At 43.4% G+C, this 19,658-nt stretch overlaps 1 protein-coding gene across 11 annotated transcripts in view; it reads right to left on the bottom strand.

The window, feature by feature from the left end:
• Sh3d19 (SH3 domain containing 19) overlaps positions 1–19,658 on the bottom strand; it is a 139,686-nt gene that overhangs the window by 34,006 nt on the left and 86,022 nt on the right. For 3 of the 11 annotated variants that reach the window (XM_075950440.1, XM_075950432.1, XM_075950441.1), the window contains exons 3-7: positions 14,637–14,677; positions 9,096–9,138; positions 6,066–6,204; positions 5,782–5,944; positions 4,218–5,192 (exon numbers count right to left, since the gene is read on the bottom strand). In XM_075950440.1, coding sequence (XP_075806555.1) covers positions 4,218–5,192; positions 5,782–5,944; positions 6,066–6,204; positions 9,096–9,138; positions 14,637–14,677 — 1,361 coding nt within the window. Of the gene's footprint in view, positions 1–4,217; positions 5,193–5,781; positions 5,945–6,065; positions 6,205–9,095; positions 9,139–10,584; positions 10,625–12,677; positions 12,718–14,636; positions 14,678–19,658 lie in introns of those variants that run through there. The other 8 variants (XM_075950431.1, XM_075950433.1, XM_075950442.1 and 5 more) reach the window with 4 other exon arrangements.

The raw sequence follows: 19,658 nt of genomic DNA, 5'->3' as shown, positions 1-19,658 counted from the left end.
TTGTTTTCCAAGGTAACAATACCAATAAACAATAATAAGAAACCATAGCTCTCAGCTACTGCTCCAGCACCAGGCCGCCTGACTGCTGTGACAGTCTATCATAGAACTATCTTTGTACTCTGTAAATATGTATTACTCTCATTGGGTAATAATCAGAGATGACTGGCCTATAGCTGGGCAGGAAGAGATTGGGTGGGAGAGTCAGATTAGGAGGACGCTGGGAAGAAAGGCAGAGTCTGGGGAGTCTCAAGGAGATGCAGAGAGAAGCAAGATAAACATGCCGTGCTCAAAGAAGGAATGGCTATGTAGCAGAGGGTAGATAAGAAATATGGGTTAATTTAGGTTGTAAGAGCTAGTTAGTAACACGCCTAAGCTATCAGTCAAGCATTTATAATTAGTACATCTGTGTGTAATTATTTGGGGAGCAGCTGGTGGAACAGAGCTGACTGGCGGTCTAGATGGAAAACTCTACCTACGACGGTCATGAACCCTAACCCTCCAAAACCATAAGACCCAAATAAACTCTTTCTTCTACGCGCTTGCCTTGGTCATAGTGTTGGGTCACAGAAATAGAACAGTAACAGACACACGTGTTCTTTAGAACAAGTTCTTAATCTGGAGCCCAGGAATGGTCAGGACATGCTGAATGTTGCACCTCAAACTGTTTGTGCACGAGCTAATGGACACCTTTGGAAAGGAGATAAAAAAGTCCCAGTCGGCTTCAGGTTCTCAGGATCCTGTGACCTACCAGAGGTTCACAACGTCGTGGCGATAACTCTATCAGAGGCTGCTCACGCACCCCAAGACAAATGTACCGTCCAATGGCATCTTTTCTGTTTTCACTTGCTGTGTTCCTTCTGTCTTCCTTCCAGTCCCTCATATCAACACCAATTATTCTACACGTGCCGCCAAACAAGCAGGCCCCCCTCGTCCATGCCTGGCCTTCATAGACACTGACGATAAAGTTGTCTTCTGGCCATTACCTGTCTGTAGTACTATGCTTGTCAATGCAATTAGTTTCCCCATCTCTGGCTTGCTGTTCTGTCATTTCTCTCCCTGGAGCTTTGTTAATAGCAGAGCTCGGCTGCTAAACTATTATTCTGGTCTGTATAATGGAGTTGACAGTAGAAATATTCTACCTTTTTTTATTTTTTTTGACAACTGGGTATGATTTGTAAGGGTGTGAAGTGGAATCGCTAATACTTCTTGGCTTTATTACATTAACCTGGAAGGCATTCTACCTAAGAAATGAATCCAGTATTAAATTGTCTGTTTTATGAGTTTTCCTTTAATAATTTTTCTAATCTTTACAATGTTTCCATAGTGTCAGGTATTTTCTGATCTCTATTTCTTGAGATTAATATGGCAACTTGATTTTATGAACACTTTTATTAGTTTTTCATTATATTTGAGGGAAGACAAAGAGGAACAAAGACATATTTCTGAGTTTTCTTCTGTGTTCCTCCCCCAGTTTCTGGCTGATGCCTGGACCAACTAGGCAAGGGTTCAGAGAGGTCACAAACCTTCACTTATAATGACAATGCCACCGAAATAACAGCAAAGCCTCACAGAATCCCCAGTCAAAAACCAAACGAAAAATTCATCAGTACTGAGGGGCTGAGGTGACCCCAAAGACCTCTGGAGGGGAACAAGTATGGGGGCCACAAGGCCAGTGTGCACTCTGGAACATTCCCTCAGGCAGCCACAGTTCAGACGGCGATGAAAAGCTTGAGCGAGCTCGGTTTAGAAGAAAGCCGCCGTGATCTCGGCACAAAGGCTGGAAGTGGGGCATCAGACAGGGATGGAAGTGAGGAGGCCGCTCTGAGGATGGGCCACAAGGTAAGGTCAGCAGGTGACAGCGGCGTAACAGATGTGACAGCAGAAAGGAATCATTACACCCAGGCTACGGTAGTGGCAGGGCTCTCCTACACAACCATGTAAGCTCCGGGAACATCCTCCATGATAGGGTATTTTTTTTCTTCTTCGAAACAGGGTTTCTCTGTAGCTTTGGTGCCTGTCCTGGAACTAGCTCTTATAGACCAGGCTGGCCTTGAACTCACAGAGATCCACCTGTCTCTGCCTCCTGAGTGTTGGGATTAAAGGTGTGTGCCACCCCTGCCTGGCAAGGGGTATTACTATGGTATTTTATGTATGAAGAAACAGAGGTCCTTTGAGGGTAAGGGAAATGCTAAAAGTCACACAGCAATCGTGTGAGAGCCTGCTCTACTCCAAGTCCAAATAGTTAGATACTGTGTGACGCAGTGAGAAGACTCAGGGATGGCTTCTGTCTCTCTAGGGAAGGCTGTCACCAGGGGAGGTGAGAAATAGAGGGGGTAGGTTTACAAGAGAAACAGTGGACTCCCTATGACTTCATAGTCAAGAGCAGTGGTTAGAGTCAGATGAGGCATATAAATTATATGTTTTGCCAAAAGACGGCCCTCATAATTAAATGTTGTGCAATGAAGTGGCAGAAATCAAGGTGCTGAGCCATGGAACTATAGCCACGCTGAATGTCTGCTGTTCAGCTTCCTGTCTGAAGATGTCTTAATGATACAGAAGAAATTCCAGCGTTTTAACCAGGTTTCCATCCCATAGTACCTAGTAGGTGCTAAAAAGGCAACGTATGTTTGGTTTGCATTGTTTCCCCATCTCTGCCCTTCTCTGACCCTTGTAACATCAAAAGGTTTGGATAAGAAAACGATATTGGCAACCACATTAAAAAGTCTCTGAGGTTTTGCTTGGCTGAGAGAGTCCTCAAAATGTTGGGTAGCTAATGTCATGTGAAAAATAAACAAGGCAGAAAAAAGACCGCTGGGGATGCAGATCAGTGGGCAGCACAATGAATGAAGCCTCGGGTTTGACCCCCAGTCATACACAAATCTCAGTGGACACACAGGCGCGCGCACACACGCACACACATACACACGCACGCACGCACGAGACTTGGCAGGGAATACAGTTTTATGACAAGAGACACTGAAAGTCTCTCGGTCTGTTTACTTTATCTGCAAAGTGAGGCCAATGATGCCCTGCTGTTTCTGTATTAAATCAAATTATGTTTGAGTTGTATGCATTAAATAAGAATAGTATTCATCACTGTGTTATGACCATCAGAACACTCAGTACGGTCTAATGTTTGCCCTCTGCTTTTTGATGTACATGAGGCATATCTTTTTGCTTTATTTGCCAAAGCTAGTTGTATGCATTAAATATTTAACAAATATATCCGCTATCACGTACACGGTGTACAAGATTTTTTTTGTTTGTCTGAGATAAGTCTCAGGTGTAGCCCAGGTTGTCCTTGAACTTGTGACCTTCCTAACTTAGTCTCCCAAGTGCTGTGCTGATATCTAGCTATCCTGTTGGCCAGACTTTGGCTTTGAAATAGTATGTTCTATACCATTCTGAGGCATGCTTAATATTTATAAGATAACAGTTAAACTCTGGAAAATACTATTAAGTTTATATCCCCACAAATTTCATCCAAATAAGCAAACATTAGTAGAGGGAATTTTATCAGTGATCTGCGGAGCAGCTTAGTTTGACAGTTGGAAGATAAGCTTTACTTCATGGAGAGAGAAGCTTTGCTATCTGAACAGCATGAGGAAAGAAAACATTCTCTTGGCCGTCGGGAAATTTAATTATCCTGATCTTGGCTGCACGCTGACAATTGTTGAGTTTTATTTACAGAAATTTGCATTGTCAAGACGCACTGTGAGGGGCATGGGAAAGTCTCTGGAGTGGGTGTTGGCAATCACTCTTGCAGGAACCTTCCTCGGGCAGGCCTTTTGGCTCTCAGCGAGGACCCTTGTGGGGTCACCACCTGAGTCTCCCTCTGTGAGAAACTTCCATCTCATTCTCCAACTGCTAAGTCCCCAGATGCGTTCAATGTAAGGCCTGACCTTCAAACCGCTCATAAGGGAAGTCAGTCCCACAACAAACTGATCCCCAGCCCCGGTCTGCTCACCTCTGGCCCATATACTAAAAATCCGTGTGTTCTAGCATCTCTCCATCACTCTCACCTCCCACCTCAGGTTCTCCTTTCCCTCTGTGTCCTGAAGTACTCACTTCATGCCTCTTATTTCTGTTATATTATCTTGGAACACACACCACCCCCGACCCCATGCATGGGTAAGTACCCAAAACCAAAACAGTGACACGCACTGTAGACACCACTCATGAGTTCGGGTTCCCCTCTACTCCAGAGTTTAACTCACCTAGAACCGGCTCAGAACCGAGGTGTTCTTCTGCTGGGCTCCCTGAGGTGGGCAAAACATCATCGTCAAAGCTGATGAGGTCAATGTCCCCCAGGGCCTTGCTCTGTGGAGCTGGGACTGGAGGGTTGGCTGGAGGCCCTTCTCCCGGTGACCTGAACGCTTTGGCTTGGGATGCTACTGAGAGGCGGGGAGGAACCGAAACCAGTTTTGGTGGAACCGAAGGGTAAGCTGGGACATCTGGGGTGGCAGATTTCTTCGGCAGCAAAGGCCGGGGAGCAGGAGTTGGGATTTTCTTCCCCGCATCAGGGTGCTCGGCCACGGGCCTTCCTCCCGGAATCTCATGGTTCACACTGAGCGTAAGGCCAGGAGTTGGTTTCTTTGGCAATTCAGGTTTGGTTACTGGGATGCTCCCGGCTTCTTGTGGCGATGAGGATGGGGTGAGCCCTTCTCTGGCAGCCACCTTCAGCCTGTTTCCCGTCCAAGAGTCCCACTGTCCAGAAACCCTGTTAGCAGCAGGCTTGGGCGCCACCGAGGGTTTCCCCGAGGAAACAGCAGGTTTCGGGGGAACCGTGCGAGGGATAATCTCTGGTTTCTTGGGCAGTTCCGAGATGTCTGTATTTGTCTGACCCTCAAAGGCTTTGATCCTGGAAACAATATTTTGGCTTTGTTCTGTGTTCATCATGTTCATCACGGCCTGACTATCTAAGCTGCAGGTATTGTCCAGCAGCCAGCTTTCTCTTGGGCCCGCAGGGCTTCTCTGGATCCCTTTCTCTTCGCCGTTACTATCTCTAGCTACTGGTCTGAGGTTGCTCTTTGATCTTGGTCTTGGCACTGGACATCTTGTAGCACTGGGGTTTTCAGGGCAATTTTGCTCTTCAGAAACATCAAAGACTATTAAAGGCGCCACACTTGGTGGGGGATTACCAGCTGGGGCTGCCGGAGAAGCCTGAAGAGGCTTGAGAGGCGCCTGTAGGGCTGACAGGACCAAAGGAACAAAGCAAAGTTACCATGCTATCATTTGAAAGCAAAAAAAGAAAAAGAGAAAGACAGAAAGAAAAAGTCATTGCAAAACCACTTACAGGAGTGCTTTGGTTTATATAACACAATCATTGTGTAAATTAAAGCACCATTAGATTCCGAGTTCTCATCAGACATCACAGGAACCATTTCTATCTGGTTGTCAAAATCCCAACAACTTCAATGCTTTGCTTCCCAAGGCAAGTCACTCTCCCCACTCTCTCCCTAATAAAAGACCCTGAAGAAGCCCAGAGAACAGTCTCCCTCAGCATCTTACACTTAGCTCAACTCGCTAAATGTAAACTCTTTCTCCTTGGGAAGAGAGGGAACCCACAGTAATGTGAGTTAAAGAGGCTATTTTTTGAGATATGGGCCAGAGATTGGGGTTGCAGTGCTCGGGAAAGATCAATTATAGCAATTGCTGCATATCCAAATTAAGAAAGCATACGGTGGTCATGGAACCTAGGAAGCAGGGCTCACTAAATTATGTACGACTTGTGAATTATTTTAAAGCCTGGAGGCCGCCTGATTAGGCAAGACCAATTACTTGCATTACTTTGAGGCAGATCGCTGTCTATTTCTTCTGGAAAGTCGGTCTGAGTTGCAGAAGTAATTGTTCTCCTTGGCGTGGCAGCGGCATTATTGTTATTGGTAGTGTTCACCTGAACTTGGTTGATTTCTTTTATCACTTGCTCATAGGAGGGCGGGAGCTGGAAAGCAAAGAACGAAAATTGCCTGCATCTATGGGCAACAGGCAAGGTGCTTCAAGTCTCATTGTCAGAACCTTTGAGTTTAATTTGAAAAAGAAAACACAAAGCGGTGTCTACGAACCTCAGCAGGAACCAAGTCATTGGGTCTCCAAGGGCCTGCTACGGGGGTGGAGGGAAATCCCAGTCCCGGTGGTGGAGCTCCTGGGAACCACGAGGCCGGCCTCAGGGGCTCTGCCGCCACAATGGTGATCTCTGGGCGCCTGGAAGATGGAGCCCCAGTGAGGTTCTCAGTAGGAAACAAGCTACCATCATCAGAGACTCAGGGTGGCAATCACTTTCCATAAAAAGGCATCCAAATCTATCAGAGGTCTCAGAATGGTCTTTCTGGTCCTGGTGGCTGCATAGTATAGCCAGGCAGGCTTCAAGAGAGTGGATGACCATCATCCTCCAAGAATCTAATTATGCCTAGTGCATTTAGCCCTGCTTTAGTTGATAGTGGACAGGGCTAATTCAGGCCTTTCAGTTTGATTCCACAGCTCTGCTGTTGGCTAGCGGAACAAAGTGTGGCACACAGTAGAAGAACATATTAGTAGTGGACTTGTTTGGGTTCCTCTGATGATAAAGTATATACAGAGTGCAAACTCCCATGTGATGAATACCATTGTTCTCACGCTATCTCTGCCTCAACTCGGTTACCTTTAAGCGTTTTAAATTCACATGTTTACCATGAGAACCTGGCATTATATACACATACCCCTAGTCAATTCTGTACATGACTTGATGATTTATCTGGAATATTTGTGTTGTGGTGACTCAGGAGAACCTTCCTTTACTACTCTTGGTCTATAGTTTTGTTTATTTGCTTTCATTTATTTATTTTTTTGAAGGCAAGGTCTCATTGTGTAGCTCTGCTGTCCCGGAACTCACTATGTACACCAGGCTAGCCTCCAACTCAGATCCTCCTGTCTCAGCCTCTTGAGTGCTGGGATTAAAGAGGTGACCACTATGCTTGGCTTCTGAGTCTGGTATATGCTTTATTTTCAACGTGCTTTTCTAGCAAACTCCAACTATGTGACCCTGGGAAGGCCAGCCAACGTCTCTGAACTTCAGTTTCTTATCTAATAAACAGGAATAATGATATTTATTTTGTCCTCTCTAGCACTCCATGGAAACAGAAAATATGTTATCAAAACTGTGCACATGCCGGGCGATGGTGGCGCACGCCTTTAATCCCAGCACTCGGGAGGCAGAGGTAGGCGGATCTCTGTGAGTTCGAGACCAGCCTGGTCTACAGAGCTAGTTCCAGGACAGGCTCCAAAGCCACAGAGAAACCCTGTCTCGAAAAACCAAAAAAAAAAAAAAAAAAAAAAAAAAAAAAAAAAAAAACTGTGCACATATACACACTCTCTTGCTAGCTTATGAAGTATGGTTAAGTTTGAACCAAATTCCCTAGAACCCCTTTTCTAACTAAGAGTTACCTGTTAATGTTGAACACTACACATATACATTAATCCCCATGACAACTGACCAGATGGGCATGGCCAGCATTTTACAGAGAGAGACATGGAAGCTAAGGAGGTACAGTAGCTTGTCTAAAGTCATATGATAGGAAAATACTGAACTCAGGTTTTGAACTTGGCTCTGTCTCAGTCTGAAGTCCTTCTGCTGGGATAAGTGTCTCAGGCCTGTAATCCTAACTCTCAGAAGGCTGAGGCTGGGGTTGCAGCAAGTCCAAGACTTTCCAGGGCTACATAAAGAGTTCTAGACCAGCCCGGGTCACTGAGGAAAAATGCCTTCTTATTGCACTGACCAAAATAATCCTCGTTCTTCACTATTCTTTACTGTATTTTGAAAAAGTTGAAAGCATTGGGCGCCAATTTGTAGGAAGGAGGCCGCTAGTTAGTTCTGGCCGCTTAGCCCTGAAATAGCCACACAGAAACCATATTATTTAAATCACTGCTTGGCCCATTAGCTCTAGCTTTTTATCAGCTAGCTCTTACATTTTAATTTAACCCATTTCTAGTAATCTGTGTATCGCCATGTGGCTGTGGCTTACCAGGTAAAGTTCTGTCTGGCTCTGGAGGGGCTACATGGCTTCTCTTGACTCTGCCCTTTTTTCTCCCAGCATTCAGTTTAGTTTTCCCCACCAAGCTCTGTTCCCCTATAGCTTGGCTATAGGCCCAAAGCAGTTCCTTTATTAACCAATGATATTCACAGCATACAGAGGGGAATCCCACATCAAGCAGGGATGTTGACTCATAAAAATTTACCCATTCATTTATCTACCTGTCCATCCTTGTATTTGTCTATCTGCTCTCCATTCATTCATCTATCTACCTACCTATCATCTATCTATCTATCTATCTATCTATCTACCTATCATCTATCTATCTATCTATCTATCTATCTATCTATCTATCTATCTATCTATCTACCTATCATCTATCTATCTATCATCTATCTATTATCTATCTATCTACCTATCATCTATCTATCTATCTATCTACCTATCATCTATCTATTTATCTATCTATCTATCTATCTATCTATCTATCTACCTATCATCTATCTATCTATCTATCTACCTATCTATCTACCTACCTACTACCTATAGTCTATCTATCTATCTATCTACCTACCTACTTATCATCTATCTATCTATCTACCTACCTATCATCTATCTACCTACCTACCTACCTACCTACCTACCTATCTATCTATCCATCCATTCTTTTCTTCTCTTTCTATTTACCTCTCTACCATGTATCCATCTATATACCCATCTAGCCTTTTCTGTTACCCTTCTGACCCATTTTCTACCCTGTCCTCCATTTCTATGTCTAGGCAACATCTATTAGTACTTATAAAGAACAGATTATTTCTCTAAGTCAGTATAATAACATTTACATCGAATAGTTGCTTAATAATTAATTTAAAATTGAATCCAGCAAAGAGAGAAGAAGCTTTTAAGGCCCGTGTTACTTCTCTAAAGCAAAACCTTCATTTCTCAAACTTAGAGATTGATTCAGAGATGTGTTGCTGAGGCAGAGCTCAGAATAACACTGTTTACGAAGGTGAAATAATCTGCCAATTATGAGATACTTTAATTTACATGATCAGAATATCCCCTCCACTATAAATGTAACCATACCTCCTATCCCGATGAAGTTCACTCTGAATACAGGTCCGAGAAGCTAGGAGAGAAAAGAAAAGCTAGTGTAGCACCATATTAGTGCATTCAGTAAAGAATCCATTTCTGTAGAGTACACAATTAGAAATACGTTAGCTTACAAGGACACATATAGAAGGTGATTACCATTAATAGCTCTAAGAAAAATAAATCAAAATGATCTTTGGATATGGCACAGTTAATTATAATCATATATTTGTATTGCAGAAGAAAATAATAGATTTCAAATAGCATCTAAAATATTATGTCATTTTGAAAAATCACCATGTGAAGAATGAGCAGAGGAAAGTTATTGGAGAGAGACTGCAGGGTGGGGCATTGAGATTATGACATGAAGTAACAATGGAAAGGGATTTTTAAATTTTATCCACAGGACTGTCCTTTTAAAATAGTTTAAATTCCTATTGTAAAAAGTATAGAAGTAACACATTCTTAAGATCTGTTTTCTAACTTTTTTGACCTTTATAGTAGTTCTATTGATTAAGAAATAATAATAAAAACAAAGGTACCCAAAACACTTCTTTCATGGTCCTATTTATAACACACATTTTTGTGTGTGAAGCAATGACTTCTCGTTCAAGTCTCAAACTCAAACCTCTCCAAGGCAGCCAGGTATGATAGCACATGTCTTTAGCACTGGGGTGCTGAGGCAGACACAGGTAGATCTCTGTGAGTCCAGGGCTAGCCTGGTCTATACAATGAGTTCCAGGCTGGTCCATGCTACATGGTGAGACTCTGTTGACTCACCTCGCCAGGCCCAAATAAAAGCTTCATGGCTTAAATTTTTTCCTGAATTTTATTTATAAAGGAAATCAATTCAACGGGACAATGTGGCAAATAGGTCACATTTGGAGATCCATTTTGATATAACAGAGCATTATCTCTATTTTCAAAGATCCCTTCGGTGGGTGGCATCTCAACTACTCTACCATAAGGACTTGCACACAAGGGCATTCGTACTCAAGCGGCAGCTTTCACCACCTGCCTCTCCATTACTCTCCCGGTGCCTCTGATGTGGGAAGACTGGAAGCATGCATCTCTCCTTTGTCTTCCAACTTTCTTCAGAGCATGGCTGCCAGAGCTGAAGGTGACACCGGTGAATGAAGGAATGAAATTTGGGCTACACTGAGAGCTGGAACAGCTGAACCTACCCTGGGCTGCATAGATGAAACCCCCAACATATGAAGCGTAAAACCCAGGTATGGGTCTCAGCTTGGAACGTGCTCATGGCATCACCTGGTGCCACGGACAGTTGCATTTGGATCAAGGCTGGGCCACCCTGAAGGACGTTTATCTACCAGAAGGGAAGAGGAGGTCAGAGCTCTGGGTGAGACGTCTGATTGTTAAGGTTTCCTTGTTTCAGTCAAGTCCCCACCATCACCACTGAAGACAGAATCAGCAGATACGGCACACTTTCCCCAAGACTTAAGTCTCATCGGCATAAACGTACCTCTTCCACGGGGCATTGTGCTCCGTACTATTCATGAATGCTAAGGGAGAAAAAGAAGGGGTTACAGAAGAGGAAAGGGAGCGAGAGGGCGAGCCAGTGCCTATGCTCTATGAGGATCTCAGCAGCAAGACCACCTGCCACGTTGCTTTGAACTAAGAGGTATTGCCTCTGTTCTCAAGGAGCCCATTCTAAAGAACCACTTGTGGGGAATTTCTCCACGTTCTCCCCCATTTTGCACACTTAAGTGGAGAAGAAAAGTTGATGAACCATGTATAGTTTCATACGGTCAGAAGTTGAGAGTGGATTTGTAGTGTTACCACCAATACAGAACCCTCTGTTTTAGTGTGATCATAAGGCTGGAAAGACCATCTTTGATCCTCCTTAAGCCATAGGCAGAGAGATGCACAGGCAAGTCAGCCACCTGAGGTCATGGCTGTGACTGTGGACAAGGTTCAGAGAAGCTCGTTTCTCCATATTGCTGGTCTCCTTTGGTACTAGGTTAGTCTTGGTCCTAAATTATTTTAAATTATCTATTAAATGATCAGAGGAAACAAATACATAGAAGGGTTTTCGGTTATAGATGTCCCTGTTATAGAACACCCTATTGGTAAAAGTCACAATCATAAACCCAGCAGCGACATTATTTTGGGCAGGGTGTGAGCAGATGCATGTGACATTAGGGTCATCCAGAGTGGCCAACTCTGTGTTCCACATCCCGGTTCTACCTTGTGAGCTACTTACCTCCCCGCTTTCAGTTTCCCTTCATAAAACAGGTTTAGCTCATCTGCTGACAGCCCTGCTTCTAAGTGTGGGACAGTTCCCAATTCATGGTACGGAAACAGTGCCAGCTAAATTTGAATTCTACAGATACTTTTGTCTCAAAAAGTTAATGAAAGGGCCTATAATATCAGCACTTGGAAAGCAAGAGAATCACCATAAACTCAAGGCCAGCCTGGGCACATAATGAATTCCAGGCCAGTCTGAGCTATATAACAAAATCCTGTCTTTAAAAAACCAAAGCAAATGAACAGCAAAAAAGTAATCAAAGGTCATATATATCCAATTAGCACCTATTTAAAAAACTTTAAAGAATATTTAGGACTCACAAGAATGAATATACAAAGACCCACCATAGACTGAAACTAGAATCAATATTAAAGAATTTGAAAAGCTGTGGAATACTGCATTAAAAAGGCAACAAAGGCTGTCAGGGTTAGATGGTAGATTCTGGGCTAGTAAAACATACATCCTAATTAACTGCTAACATAAAAAAATTACAACTTTTCCTTTAAATTTTTTTCTTGTTAAATTAGTGGCTGGGGAAATGGGTGAGAGCATGAGTTGCTCCTCTAGAGGACCCAGGTTGGATTCCCAGCCCTCACCAACAGTCACTATGAATATTGTATATGGATGTTTGCCTACATGTATGTCTGTGTACTCCGTGCATGCCTGGTGCCCACAGAGGCCAGAAAAGGTCCCCTAGGAGGACTAGAGTCACAGATGTTGTGAGCGGCCACGCGAGTTCTGGAAATTAACCTCAGGGTTTCTGGAAGAGCACCCGGTTCTCTTAACCCCTGAGCCGTCTCTCCAGTCCTACAAATTTTCTTAAATAGACAAAAGGGGGGATGGGAGTGGCGATGGTAACAACTCCTCACTTTGTTTATAGGAATGAGAACAGTGCATCTATCTGGCCTTCTTGTCTAGCGACAGGACAAATGCAGACTCTTGTGTAGCTGTCACGATATAAGTGACACGCGGGAATTAAAGACAAATGGGTCATTGGGACCCCAAATCTAGCTCAGTTTCCCATTGCTCCATCTCCTCCCTCTGCGAGGGCCGCTGTGCTGCCTTCACCTTCTCTGACTCCCCAGTTGGCCCCCAGTGACTGCTTCCCCACCAGACACAAATACCCCCAAACTTTCTCACCCTCAGCAGACTACAAACAGGCTCTCTCTACATGACTGCTGACTTCTCAAACACCAGCCCTCTCTCCTCATTACTCCCAAGCTTCATCCCATTCACGGTTCAGATATTCTACGGTCACTGCTGTCTCCACCGACATCCCAAGGACAGAATAGCCCGTCCTTGTCCACCTTTTACTTGGCTCGAGGCTCCACTGTACTATGTCCATCCTTTAGGTCACGGGCAGCTGTCTCCTGGTTTTTTCCACTTCTCTGGCCACTCTGTTGGTTTGTTCTGCCCTCCCTTTAAGTCTTGCACAGTCGGGGGCTGGAGAGGTGGCTCAGAGGTTAGGAGCACTGCCTGCTCTTCCAAAGGTCCTGAGTTCAATTCCCAGCAACCACATGGTGGCTCACAACCATCTGTAATGAGATCTGGTGCCCTCTTCTGGCCTGCAGGCATACACATAGACAGAATATTGTATACATAATAAATAAATATTTAAAAAAAAGTCTTGCACAATCTAAGCAAACTCTATCCTGGGGACTCTATGGGGGATTAGGTACAAAGGGGAAGTCATTCCAGGGAAGGAGAGGGGAAGGTGCCAGGCAGGGACAGCGTGCTCCCTTTTCAGCAGGCAAGGATTCAAAGACGACCAAGTATCTCCTCCATTACTGTCCCTTAAAGGGAACAGCTTTAAGAGACACCAAAAGATCCTGTCTCTTTCATTTTTTTCCCTCCCAATGTGAGTGTCAAGGATCAAACCCCAGACCTCTGAAAGAACAGCAAGTGCTCTTGACCACTGACCTTCTCTTTACCATAGACGACATATTTTTATGAACTGCCACCATATTGATTTTCACTATACTGTTCTTCATGACGCGTGGATGCCTTAAACTCATATTGTATATTAAAAGTTACATTCCTAAAAAAAGGCTATATTCTTTTTAGTGTGGCGATCTTGGCTCAGATATTGCATAAAACATCTAAAATCACATCTTTACTTTTCTTGTAACAGGTAACCCATGTCCTGTTTAAATAAAAGAGCTTTTCAGATCCTTTTCCTTACAAAATGTTAAAATTCTATACTAACGGCAAGTATAAAACACCATCCGAGGGGTGAAGACACAAAATATAAATGCTAAGTTTGGAGAGAATTCTGCTTACAGCAGTTCTATTTTTATATAGAAGTATGAGCCTATCTTTATAGGAATACATATATACATTATATATAATTATATATACAATTTAAAAACTTTTTTTATGAAGAAGTCAGGCAGTGTTGGCACACACCTTTAATCTCAGCACTTGGGAGGCAGAAGCAGGCAGAACTCTGAGTTCGAGACCAGCCTGGTCTACAGAGCGAGTTCCAGGGCAGCTAGGGCTACACAGAGAAACCCTGTCTTGACACCCCCCCCCCCATACATGAAGAGAGCAAATTAATCAGAAGATACAGGTTTGATATTAATTTTATTTTTTGTTTTATGTGTAGGGTGTTTTGCTTGTATGTATGTCTGAGCGCCATGTGAATGCCTAGTGCCTTTGAGTACAGAAAGGACATTGGGTTCACTGGAACAGCCCGTGTGGGCACTAGGAATTGAACTCAGGTCCTCTGGAAGAACAGCCAGTGCTTTTAGCCACTGAGCCATCTCTCCAGCCCAGGGCTTAATGTTTCTTAAACTCAGCAGACAGACACCTTGTACTTTAGAAAAATTATTACACAAAATTTGGTCTGCTCATAGATATGCATTACCAGATTAAATTTTCAGTTTTGTGTTTTGAGACAGAGTCTCATGTGGCTCAGGCTGGCCTCAAATTCCTCACGTGGCCAAGGATGACTGTGAACTCTGGATCCTCCGATTTCCACCTCCTAAGTGCCAGGACGATAGGCATGTACCACTGTGCCCAGCTCCAGATTTTGTTGATTACTTGATTAAATTACTTGATGCAATGAGGGAAAAGTGAGGTTCTGGCTTATCAACCTACGGCAGCTGAAAAACTAGCTGCCAAAAATGCCTTATTACCTCTAAAGAGAAGCTACAGTTGCTGGGGCCTTTGCGGACCCATTGTCTACAATTGCTTGCCGGGAACCTACACCACTGTTTATAACTCTACCACATAGGAAGACATAGAGTGGAAGAAAACAGACTTACATCTCTTGATCACCGCTCTAATGGATGACAATGGTCCTTGGCTAGAAAAAGAAAGAGAGAAAATGCATTACACATTCATCAATCCTGAGAACAGTTTTTCCACAATGCCAGGTTATGGGAGGGGCACAAACCATTAGTTACTGGTCTCTTGGCAGAACAGAAATTAGTGAAAAACTTAAAACTGCCTTTTATATTACGATGCCTTAAAATCACCTTCTTAGACACCAACACATCACGTCTCTCTGGTACAATCTGGACACGCCTCCTCATCAGATACCCCACTGTGCTCAGAGAGCTTCCCATAACTCTCCCTCAACCTTACAGTGGGTCTAAATACACTATCGGAGTTGCAATTTGACCTAAGGACCAACAGTTTCTTCTTTAGATAAGGCTTTAAAATACCTCAGCCCAACAAAGAAATCTACTTTTGGGGCGTTCTGTTCAGTAGCTGGTTGTGGCTTTCTGTTGACTTTGTTATAGTCCCTCTTCCAGTGGTTCGTTCACTGGTCAAGACACTCTAGCTACAAAATACGTGAGTTTGATGTTTGTGTGTTTTATTTTTCTCAAATCAGCTGCATTGTCTTCGGAATCATTTTTAAAAAATAGACAATCAGTGTAATGAGAAGATTTGGGGGAAATAAAAACCAACAAAATATTTTTTTAATACTATTCCTTACATGTTTCAGAATGTTCTTTAAAATTATACTTGCTGTTATGGTTTGAATGAGAATGGTCTCCCATGGGCTCATATATTTGAATGATTAGTCACTAGGACATGGAACTGTTTGAGAAGGATTGGAAGGATTAGGAGGTGTGGCCTTGTTGAAGAAGGTATGTCACTAGGGGTGGGTTTTGAGGTTTCAGAAGTCCATACCAGGCCCAATGTCTCTCTCTCTGCTGCCCGTGAATTAGGATGTAAGGCTCTCAGCTACTGCTCCAGCACCATGCCTGTCCGCTTCTCACCATGATGATCAGAGACTACCACTTTGAGGTTATATGCAAGGCCTCATCTAAATGCTTTCTTTTATAACCATATGGGGGCAGGATGGACAGAATCCAATGTGGCTTGATGTTTAGATGACAGATACCTAGGGAAAGCACCACATGGTGACAGGGATGCTGCTCAGAGCTGAGAACCATCAGAGACTGTCGGTGCCACAGGAACCACGAGGCCAGGACAGTTTTGCCTGTGGGTTTCAGAGGAACATAGGCCTCCTGACACCTCAACTCCAGCAAAAGCACTAGGCTAATATGTTCTTGCTGTTTTAAGTCACCTACTGACCCCAGCAAAAACAGTGAGATAAATGCATTTCCATTGTTTTAAGTCTCTTTTAAGTCCTGTCATGATTGAACATCTTTGGTCTAAAAATTCCAAATCCAAACTTTTGAGCATGGTCATGACACTCAAAAGGTGAAGACTTGTGAGCACTTTGGGTTTTGGGCTAAGGATGCTTCCCAGAAAAGTCCACTCAGGTACCCCAAACCTGAAAGACTGAAATCCAAAACCTTCCTTTCCTAGGTGTTTCAGAGAAAGGACTTCCTGAGTTACTCAGAGGAGGTGGTAATTTACTGAACCTTATACTTGTGGATGTCACAATTCTTCCAAATAGAATCGAGACTGAGTAGCTGCAATGTGTTCTGCCTCTCCAGGAGTGACAGCTGCAAGACCTACGGAAAGCCAGTGCTGGCAGCAACAAAAAGAGCCAGGACCAACAAGGATGGAACTGAAGCCAACGCCACCACTTCTGGTTGGCAAGGCAAGATGGCGGCGATAGAGACTGAGAAGATCAGGGACTGGGTGAGAGGATGCAGGGCTGAGGCAGGATGAGGAAGAGAAGGGGGGAAATCAAGAAACACTAGGTTTTTCAGACAATTGGGAGTAGAGCCAACCTTGGGTAGAGAAATCAGTCTTTCCATGACAGAACACAGAAAGTAGTCATTCTACGAAACAAACTTTTGTGTAAGTGCTGTGTTTAGAGCTCAGGATTGTCTGCAGTCAAGAAAGTATTTCTGTTTATATGTATTTATCATGTGTTCATGTGTGTGCCCTATGGTGAGCATGTGTGAGGAGGGAGAACTTTTGGAAGCTGATTCTCTCCTTCCACCACGTGGTTGTTAGGTGGGGCAGGAAGTACAACAATGGCCTGGCCTGAATTTCTGCTTTTTATGATGCTGAACCTGGTACCCTAGGCAGGCCAAGCAAGGTTTTACCACTGACTTACACCCCCCAATCAATAGTGATAAATCTCTATCCACCTGTCTTTAGCATATAATAATCATACACAATAATGGGTCGGGATGCTGGTCATATGCACAATCCCATTATAATCAAAAGCTAAGGCAGGAAGACTGTGACTTGAAGGCCAGTCCCTGCTATTCTGTCAACCAAAAAGCTGGGATTTGGAGATACACATCACATCCCAGAAAACCACCTATAAACAAAGAAACAAAATGGCTTCCATCACGGCATTTTTTAAAATTAATTAATTAATTTATTTATTTATTATGTATACAATATTCTGTCTGTGTGTATGTCTGTAGGCCAGAAGAGGGCACCAGACCTCATTACAGATGGTTGTGAGCCACCATGTGGTTGCTGGGAATTGAACTCAGGACCTTTGGAAGAGCAGGCAATGCTCTTAACCACTGAGCCATCTCTCCAGCCCCACCATCATGGCATTTTTATACAGGCACATAATATATACTTTTGTGTTTCCATTTTCTTTTTTCCCCCACTCCAAATATTTATTCCTTGACTCCAGTGAAACACATATGATCTCCTACATTTCAGAAAAACACAACTCCTTGGGATTTTATAATTAGGGCTGTGGTCAGTTTGATTTGTACCCCCAGAGGAACCAAGTGAGCTACGGAACAGCTTATGCTTCTGGTCTGTGTGTACGGGACGTAACTCACACCACCAAATAGCAACGTTTGAATTAAAGCAATATATTGTGTAAAAGAGAAGAGAAAGTACTGTTCTGTAAGAACCGTGCTCCATAAATATAGAGGAATAATGATATTTTGGTAGTCTAGATTAATACCATAATACATGATGTTGGGCTAGAACGTGATAAATTGAAAAGTAAGAGAAAGTATAGCTGCACTAAGTGAAAAAAACCTTATAGTTCTAAAACTTAGATAAACTTCACGCTTAAGAGGTATAGAATGAAGATTTGTAAAAGGGGGGGCTAGGGATGGAGCTGGCAGAGAACTGCTTAGCACACTTCCTCATTTACCTCGTCTCGCACGGAGTCCAAGCAAAGGCAAAGAGAAGAAGCCACAAGCTTTGGTCCCACGCTCTCATTCCCACTGTAAACACAGACAGTGCTCTGTTCTTTCAGGCCTCCCTCCCAGGATGTGTTCTACAAAATGGCCAGGGTGATCGGTGGCTCTGGTGATTTAGTTTCCTATCGCTCTAAGTCTATTAAAAAGAAATTCTATAAAAAGTTCAAAGATCATGGAAAATGCTTTCAACTGTTATTACTATAGAACATTTAAAACTGGAGTCTGCTGCCCTGCCTCTATTTTTTTTTCCACACATGCATGTCTCGACTTCCTAATTAGACTGTAGGTTTCTCAAGGAGAAATAATGGCTTCTCCCTATTTCCACAAAGCAGCTCAGCGGAACCGTTTCATGTGCTCACTGAACTAACGGGAACTCAATCCTACTTGCAGGCAGAAAGAAATATAATTTAACTAGTTCCAGTGATTCCACCCACAGCCCACTCAGCACACAAATCCTCAGAACTAATTTTGCTGCTGGTTTTTCCCTCTTGATATCAATACCCAGCTATGCCCTGTCATGTGCATCTTGCCCAAAACGTCTTTCATCTAAAAACAGGAACTGCTCACAGGACCTGGTGAGACACACCTATAATTTCAGAAGATAAAGGTGTTTGGGGAGGGGGCAGGGGAATGGTGGGTTCAAGGTCAGTCTGGGTTACAGTCAGACCTTGGTTCTTAAACCCAGGGGTATAGCAAATGTCTCACACGTCCTAAGCCTTGGATCCACTGCCAGCTCTGGGCAAAATAAAGAGGTACTTTTCATACAGGATATCACCTTGGCAAGCATCTGGCACTCACTAGAGGGTCTGACCTAGCTACCAACAGTAGATGGAAGAGTGGCTATCAAGTTGGCCTTCTATGATGGAGCTTTAGACTTCAACACGTGACTTGGTAACAGACAGGAAACCCTAAGTGTCAGTTCATAGAATTTCAGGAGTGACTAAATTTATTGTTTTTGTTTTTGTAGCTGCGTACTATCTCAAAGAGACTCTCTCATTATAAGATTCCAGTAGCCCCCAATAAGTGGGGGCACAGATACACCGCTAGTTTCAAGCAATGTGTAACACTATGAAGCTCATCAGATAAAATGCATCTCAGTCAGGCTCCTTCTATGCTGGGGAGCAGACACACAACCCGATTTGCGAAGAAACGTGTAGCATAATGTCCAGTCGGCACCCGAGAAAGGTGGCATTTATTGCAACGTGTCCAGTGTGACCTCTAACCTCCTCAAATATGAACACAGAGAAAACTAGGATTCTGACGGACAATAAACACCTATTGAGTGAACCAAAGAACTAAACAACTGATATAAATCTTTTCTAGGCTGTTTCTTACCTTTCCTCTAGAGCAAATCTTGCCTGATCTAAAGAAAGTTTCTATAAAAATCCTAAAGAGGAGGGGATATAATTCCATAGAAAAATGAGACCTGGGTCCCAGCCACTGTATCAGAAAAGAAAAAAAGAAAGAAACCTAGTCACAAGAAAGGGCTGAGACTCAATGCCCTTCTTTTCAGATATGTAGCGATGGAGTAGAATTACATTTTATGGTAAGGATTTGTTTACTGGTGAAAGGCATAAGAAAGACAGCACAATGTTGAAAGGTTATCTATTATATTAAGGGGGGAGGATATATAGTTGTCTCCTTTTGACTTATTGGCTTTCAGCCCCCCTTTCTCCCTGCCCTGGCTCTCTCAAAGCAAAAGACAACTAACTGGACACTTAATTGTTAGAGTAT

This window comes from Microtus pennsylvanicus, chromosome 16 (genome assembly GCF_037038515.1).
Source record: "Microtus pennsylvanicus isolate mMicPen1 chromosome 16, mMicPen1.hap1, whole genome shotgun sequence".
In the NCBI taxonomy this organism is placed as follows: Eukaryota; Metazoa; Chordata; class Mammalia; order Rodentia; family Cricetidae; genus Microtus; species Microtus pennsylvanicus.
This window is presented reverse-complemented; position numbering and strand designations above follow the sequence as displayed.